Here is a 7,999-nt window from a genome sequence, read left to right as displayed (position 1 = left end):
GTACTGATTCGTAGGCCCCAACTTGTCCACGGTTTGGTACGGAGAACTACGTATTTGTACGGTTACCCTACGTATACGCTACGGTTTTAATACGGATTAATACGGCATTATCACGGAAAGGCACGATCGTAATACGTTTTACTACGGAGAGGCAGGGATTAGCACGGTCTTATACGGTTTAATGCGTTGCATCACGAAACGGTACGGAATGGTACGGTCCACCACTGTTTAGTACGGATAAATCAAGTATTATGTACTTTTTCAAGGGTATACATACCACCTGCTTGTTAAAACATATATTTGCGTGAACATTCAATAAATGATAATTGCCATTAACTGGCTGCAACTGTATATTGATATGACTCAAAAAGCGGAGGCAGTGGTCGAGCTGCTTGATGACATAAAAATATGTTAATATCATACAACAATGCATAAGTAATATAATAACATTTTAATGTTACATATTTTACAAAACATTGGATTGTGAAATTGGAGTAAATATGTACATAAAACGAAGTGTCTCATAAGCCTCGGACGCTGGCCCTTGAGTGAAAACAAGCATTTTACATATTCTTAAAACATTCACGATAATTATTGTAATTGTAAAATGAACAGCACATTTTAAAATCAAAAGAGAAGCAGTATTGATCAACATTTTTCATTAATGATTACTAGTCCACATCTAATCAGGTAAGAGAAGACAGAGGAGATGGTGGACTAGAGATTGGCTTTAACGAAGACCCCTTCATGTTTAGTATGAGGCTCTCATGGCCGAACTTGTTGAGGATCCGGCGTCCTTCAAGAAATTTAATATAATCGGACCTGATATATCTCGGGGGTCGGACGCAATGAGGCCTAATCCTTTCAGCCAAAATTATTGAACTCTGCAATTCGATTTCTAGGTGTTCTTTTTCTTGTGAGACATTGAGCATGCAAGAGGTTGTGGACGGATATAATAGGTCCGTATAGATCCGTGGCAATTCGTTCTTCTCCGTATCAATTCGTTCTTCTCCGTATCAGACCGTACTTATTCGTACTAACCCGTGCTTATACCGTAGCAGACCGTAGTGTATCCGTTGTGCGTCCGTCCTGATTCGTGTCGCTCCGTATCAAACCGTGTCGGTCCGTAACAATCCGTGTCTCTCCCGGGGATTTTGGTGGTAAATCCGTCGAACTCCGTACTCATACCGTTGTGTGCCCGTACTGAAACCGTAGCGGACTACGGAATTTCACATTTCCGTAGTAATCCGTGAATAATTACACCGTAGCTCTTCCGTGGCATTATCCGTGAATATGTGACCGGGGCATAAGGGAAGTGCTTTTTTCTAGTATCCGTACTAGCTTCTCAGTTTAAAAACCGCACAATTTAACATGACTGACTGTGTACTATTTTCAATTGTATCATTTGCAAATTTATTACAGGATGCAATTACATTCAAGGTCACCATTTTATCACAGACAATTTACTAATGATTATAGCAGAACAAGACAAAGTTCCCCAGAAGATTTACATCCTTTTCAATTTCCAGGGGTTCATATAACGATAACAATGCAAAGTATCCAGGGGTTCAATATGGATGCAGTTTGTTTAAACCACAAATCGATGGGGATCAACCTTTAATTAAAGATGTCAAACATCAAATTCAAGCATATTTTTAGCTAATATAATTCTTTTACAAGAATGTACATACATTTATATCTTACCGTTTTGTATTATCTTTCTTGTAATTTTTTGTAACTTTTAAACGTGCTATGATGCTATAATATCTTACATGCAAGATAATACAAAGAAAAGATATACATAAATGTAAAAGAATTATAGATTAGCTAAAACAGACATGTATAAAAAAATAAGCATAAGCACATCTAAGTACATGGATAAAGAAATCAAAATAAGTTTAAAAGTTACAAAAATTACAAGAAAGATAATATATACAAAACGGTAAGATATAAATGTATCTACATTCTTGTAAAAGAATTATATTAGCTAAAAATATAAAACTGGCGTCAAGATATCCGACGTAAAATATTGTTTTTGTATCTTGAAAGTTACATGTATGTTATGATATCAAGATTAGATAGCTCTTTACATGTTTAGCTGTATAGTTAATGGGATTACTTCCCTTTACTTGATATTCATTAATGCTATGTTATATATATGATCATGCCTCTCTGATACCTGGTCATATTCTCACTTGAGCTCTGGTCTTAACAACATGTATTAAATGGTTATAATAAAAAGTAGAATAGTTTGAATCTTGTTATCATCCATACAACATAACATGGTGTCAGAAGTAAACTAAAGGAACATTATTGTAATAAAAGGAATTTAATTAAGAATTTATTTGGAATTGGATTTAACAAGCATTCTGGAAAGAAATTAAATTGTGCGCATCACAAACATTTAACTTTCTTTAGAGGAATCAATTAATTCTACAGCTCTACAATGGATTTAAATGGTGTACCCATACCAACAATGAACTGGGACAGTCAGAACCCTATGGAGGAGTTCAAAAAGTTCAGGCAGCATGCAGAACTTATATTTAGTGGCGCGTTAAGAGAAAAAGAAGAAGAAGTACAAGTTACTTACTTATTACTTTGGATTGGTGACAGAGGCCGCCAGATATATAATACTCTTACATTAACTGAGCTCCAAAGAAAATCAATAAAGGCAATTTCGGATGCAATTCAAAAACATCTACAACCAAAATCAAATCCTGTATTTAGCAGATACAAATTCCACAATGAAAAACAGGGAAACAGTACGATAGAACAATTCATCACACGTCTAAAAACATTAGCAAATGATTGCGCTTTTCATGCAGGGTACAGAGATGATGTCATACGAGATCAAATAGTTATTGGAATTACGTCGGAAAAAGTTCGTGAAAAACTAATCACGGAAGGCGAAGCATTGACTCTTGAAAAAGCAGTCAGGATATCACAGTCACATGAATACGCACAGGCTCAACTACGTGATATGACTAATTCCAAAAACATCGATGACATTAATCACAAACGACATTCCACGTCAAAACACCAAAACGAGGCTGGAAAGAAACATAATCACCATTCAAGAGTTAGACAAAACCAACAGATAACAAAATGTGGAAATTGTGGACAGTCACATCACAGCAAAGATCGATGTCCGGCAAGAGGAAAACTATGCAAGAACTGCCATAAATGGAATCACTATGCAGTTGTGTGTAGGTCAAACAAAAAAGTGCATGAAATCGAAACCGGAAACAATAACAGTGACAGTAACAGTGACAGTGAATTTTGTATTGGTGCAGTTGATTCACATTCAAAGGGACAGGTATTTGTTGATTTACAGGTGGGCTCTAAAGGTCATTTTAAACAGTTTAAACTTGACACAGGGGCATGCTGTAACATCCTTTCTGAGGCAGATTTCAAATCCCTCAAGATCAATACCCCCTTAAAGAAGCCAACTGTCAAACTCACTGCTTACTCAGGCACTGAAATTAAGGTTCTAGGAGTAGTAGATCTCTCATGCAGCTACAAGAAGAAATGCTCAAAACTTGTAGAATTTTATGTTGTGAGAACAAACAAACCCTCCATCCTAGGTTTACAAGCATGCCTTGACTTTAATGTAATTCAGATTGTAATGTCCGTAGACCAGAATGAGCAAATGAATAAAAATTCTGTCTTGCGTGACTTTCCTGAAGTTTTTCATGGCTTTGGAAAATTACCTGGTGCTTGTTCGATCAAAGTAGATCCCAAGTATTCTCCAGTAATTCATCCTCCCCGACGCGTTCCTGTAGCTCTTCAGAGCAAGGTTAAAATGGAACTTGATGCTATGGAAAAGGCTGGAATCATAGCCAAGGTCACCACACCAACAAATTGGGTGAATAGTATGGTTGTAGTCAATAAGCCACATTCTGATAAAGTTAGAATTGTAATTGACCCTAAAGACCTTAATAAGGCAATCCATAGGCCACATTATCCTACAAAAACCTTAGATGATATTTTGCCGCAGTTAAACTCTGCAAAATATTTCACAAAACTTGACTGCAAATCAGGTTACTGGTCTGTTGTTTTAGATGATGAATCATCATATCTAACCACATTCAACACCCCTCAAGGTCGTTATAGGTATCTCAGATGTCCCATGGGACTGAAATGCAGCCAAGATCTTTTTCAGCAAAAGATGGATGAGTGCTTAGAAGGCTTACTTGGTTGTTGTGTCATTGTAGATGACATTCTTGTTAATGGTTCAACTCGAGAAGAGCATGACATAAATCTAAGAAACTTACTTGATAGATGCAGCCTAAAGGGCATAAGGTTAAACGAAGACAAACTTGCTGTTTGTGTCTCGGAGGTTAAGTATTTTTGGTCACATCCTCTCAGCTGACGGATTGAAACCAGACCCCGAAAATGTAAGGCTATCCAAGACATGGAAGCGCCTATAGACAAGTCTGACCTTAAGACAATACTTGGCATGATAACTTATCTATCTAGATATGCCCCAAACTTGTCCGAGATTATTAATCCACTCTCAGAAATATTAAAGAAAGATGTCATTTTTCACTTGGATGCTCCTCAAGCTCACGCATTTCAGAAAGTCAAAGACATACTAACCGAGTGTCCAGACCCAGTGTTATCTTATTTTGATCCAAATAAGACACTAGTACTTCAGTCTGACAGTTCGCGGCATGGCTGTGCTACTAGTTTAATGCAAGATGGAAAACCTATAGCCTTTGCAAGCAAATCCTTGACCAACTCAGAAAGGTCATGGGCCATGATTGAGAAAGAACTTCTTGCCATAGTATTTGGCATGACAAAGTTCAGACAATATATCTACGGTAGGCACATAACTGTAGAAACCGATCACTTACCCTTGATCAGCGTTGTTAAGAAATCCCTATACAGTGCCCCGGCAAGATTACAAAGGCTCTTATTAGCGTTACATGGTTATGATTTTGAGTTGCAGCACAAAGCAGGCACTCAAATACCCGTTGCTGACACATTGTCTCGGAAATATTTGCCAGATACTTATCCAGAAATTTCCGAAAATACCAATATGCATGTTCACTTCATAACAAAAAACTTGCCATACACAGATCAAAAACTTAGTGAAGTAAGGTCAAAAACTGAGTCAGATCCAACACTCATTACCTTGAAACAAATCATTCTTCAAGGCTGGCCTGAAAAACGCAAAGATTGCAATTCTCAAGTTCTAGAATACTGGAATTATAGAGATGAACTCACTGTTGTAGATAATATCATCTACAAAGGTCAAAGATTGATTATTCCTAAGTGTCTAAGATCTAAAATGTTAAATTTGCTACATAAAGGTCACCCAGGTCAGGAACGTAGCTTCCACAGGGCACACATTTCTATGTTTTGGCCTAACATTAGCAAAGACATAGTACAGAAAGTGCAACAGTGTTCTGTATGTGCAGAGCATCAAAGGTCAAATTCAAAGGAACCCTTGGTTTCACATGAAATCCCTAAGTACCCATGGCAGGTAATAGGTACTGATGTATTTACATTAGATAACCAAGACTACTTGTTAGTATGCGACTACATGAGCAACTATTTTGAAGTTGACATGATTAAAAATACAAACAGTAGCACTATTATTAAGTTAATGAGAACTTGGTTTTCAAGACATGGTATTCCCCAGAAAATAGTTTCAGATGGTGCTAGTTATTACACATCACAAGAATTTAAAGAATTCACAACTAAATGGGACATAAAGCATGTAAGGTCATCACCTCAATATCCCCAAAGTAATGGCCTTAGTGAATCATGCGTGAAGAAAGTAAAAAACATTGCTTAAAAAATGCAAGCAAGATGGAACAGATCCTTTAATAGCAATTTTAGAATTACGTGCTACCCCGCTAAGCATAGGTTATTCTCCCACTGAAATCTTAATGGGGAGAAAAATAAGGACATTTATACCTATGTCTGAAAAGAATTTAACACCCAAAACAACAGATTTTAAGAGAATAAGGTCACTTCTTGAAAAACAAAAATGTATTCAAAAGAAAAATTATGATAAACATTCAAGACCCCTTAAACCATTTAACATAGGAGAAAATGTTAGAATTCAGCAGGGAAAATCTTGGAATCCCGCTGTCATTCAAGAAAAATTAGACAATCGCTCCTATTCTGTAGAAACACCTGATGGTGGTCAATATATCAGAAACAGGCAACATCTAATGAAGGATTATACCTGCCAAGATAATGACCCTCCATTAAACACTGATAACGATCAATTTACACAGGTCATTTGTAGTAATCAAGACATAGCAGATTCCCATGATAAACTTTCACACCAGTTAACCTCACAGCATGCCAGTGTCAAGAGTGATAATCTGACCTTTAATCACTCAAAGTCGCCTGCATCAACAAATACTCTCAAACTGCCAAACAATTATCCAGAAGCTTATGTAACTCGTTCTGGGAGGCAGGTTAAACCAAAGATAATTCAGTCTGTGTAAAATAAGTGTATATATACACAATGAACAAATAGGCATAAATTGCAGTAGTGTTTATTGTGCTTTAATCAGAAAAAGTACAAAGTTTATATTGACAGCATTGAAAGCATTTTCTAGGACAAATTTATCATAATAATTAAATGTGTTTATCTCAAATTCATTAATTGATGTCAGTCTTGACATGGACATTATTTTTATTGCTTAATGCTTTCTCAGAATAAATTGACATTTATAGCGGACAAATGTTTATGAGCTTCTCAATTTCAAACAAAGGGAGATGTTATGATATCAAGATTAGATAACTCTTTACATGTTTAGCTGTATAGTTAATGGGATTACTTCCCTTTACTTGATATTCATTAATGCTATGTTATATATATGATCATGCCTCTCTGATACCTGGTCATTCTCACTTGAGCTCTGGTCTTAACAACATGTATTAAATGGTTATAATAAATTGTAGAATAGTTTGAATCTTGTTATCATCCATACAACATAACAATGTAGCAAACACTTATAAACTGCAAAGGTAAATTTTGACGCCAGTTTTATATTTTTGTGCATCTACTTAAGAACTGTGCATCCAAGTAATCATTTTTGGGGTACATGTTTGTGGATGCAGGCTAATTCATACCACATACTAAGTACATGTAGCTCTATACCTGTAGTTGTTATAAACATATTGCATAATTTATTCATGTAGTTTCATAAAAATATTATTTTCTATTGGAATAGTTTCGATCTTAAGTTCAAATAGCCTGCAAATTTAAAGCTGCACTCCTCCTGATGAGCAAAAAAAAGTTTCAAGAAAATCAGACTAAGATTTTAAGAGAAGTAAAAATGATTCAAGTAATAATTTAGATGTCATGTGCGATTTTCAGTATTTATCACAATAAACATACTGCTTGACTAACACAGTAAGGACTATTTCTGCATATATTAATTTTGACCTATTTTTGGTGTACTTGTCGTATATTAACCACAAATTATGGCGGGTTAAACGGTCTTGCGTCATTTTTTTAACCCACTTTCAATGTAAAAATGAAACATATGTTACAGAAACATACGTTATCAACTTTTTAAAGAGGGAAATTGAAGTCAGAAAGCAGCCCGGCGCCGCAGTCAGTTTCTCGAGGTAAGGGCAATCAGTCTCAATTAGAAGCAACACGCATTTCAAATCCAGCTGGACATCAAACATCTAAGAAATGCACTTCAAGTAAAATTACACCAAACTCAAGTAAATCGAGCTCTAAACAAGAAAAACTTTATTTTCATGCTGTGAGTGATACCTTAAACAAAGACTCTGTAATGAACAATACCGAATCAGATTACTCTGATCTCAATGACAGTAATTCAGACTTTGACTAGGATTTACAGGGGACATTAAGCGTCAGTTCATTAGACTGTGCGACAGATGATCTACCAGAAAGTTTAAGTCGTGACAATGTAACTTTTTTCTGTAGTAAATGCATTAATTTACCTGGACCATCACATAAAATGTATTGTGTACATGTTAACATAAAAAATATTGCTAC

At 35.8% G+C, this 7,999-nt stretch overlaps 1 protein-coding gene across 1 annotated transcript; it reads left to right on the top strand.

Moving 5' to 3' along the window:
- The first annotated feature begins 2,446 nt into the window (after positions 1 to 2,446).
- LOC132715262 (uncharacterized protein K02A2.6-like) lies at positions 2,447 to 4,372 on the top strand. Its single transcript, XM_060698252.1, has one exon. It carries the CDS (start codon positions 2,447 to 2,449, stop codon positions 4,370 to 4,372), a length of 1,926 nt encoding a protein of 641 aa, XP_060554235.1.
- Positions 4,373 to 7,999: the final 3,627 nt, after the last annotated feature.

Source organism: Ruditapes philippinarum, unplaced genomic scaffold (assembly GCF_026571515.1).
Source record: "Ruditapes philippinarum isolate M1 unplaced genomic scaffold, ASM2657151v2 ctg9936_1_1_1_1, whole genome shotgun sequence".
Taxonomy (NCBI): domain Eukaryota; kingdom Metazoa; phylum Mollusca; class Bivalvia; order Venerida; family Veneridae; genus Ruditapes; species Ruditapes philippinarum.
The sequence above is the reverse complement of the archived record's forward strand: the minus strand, read 5'-3'. Positions and strand labels throughout refer to the sequence as shown.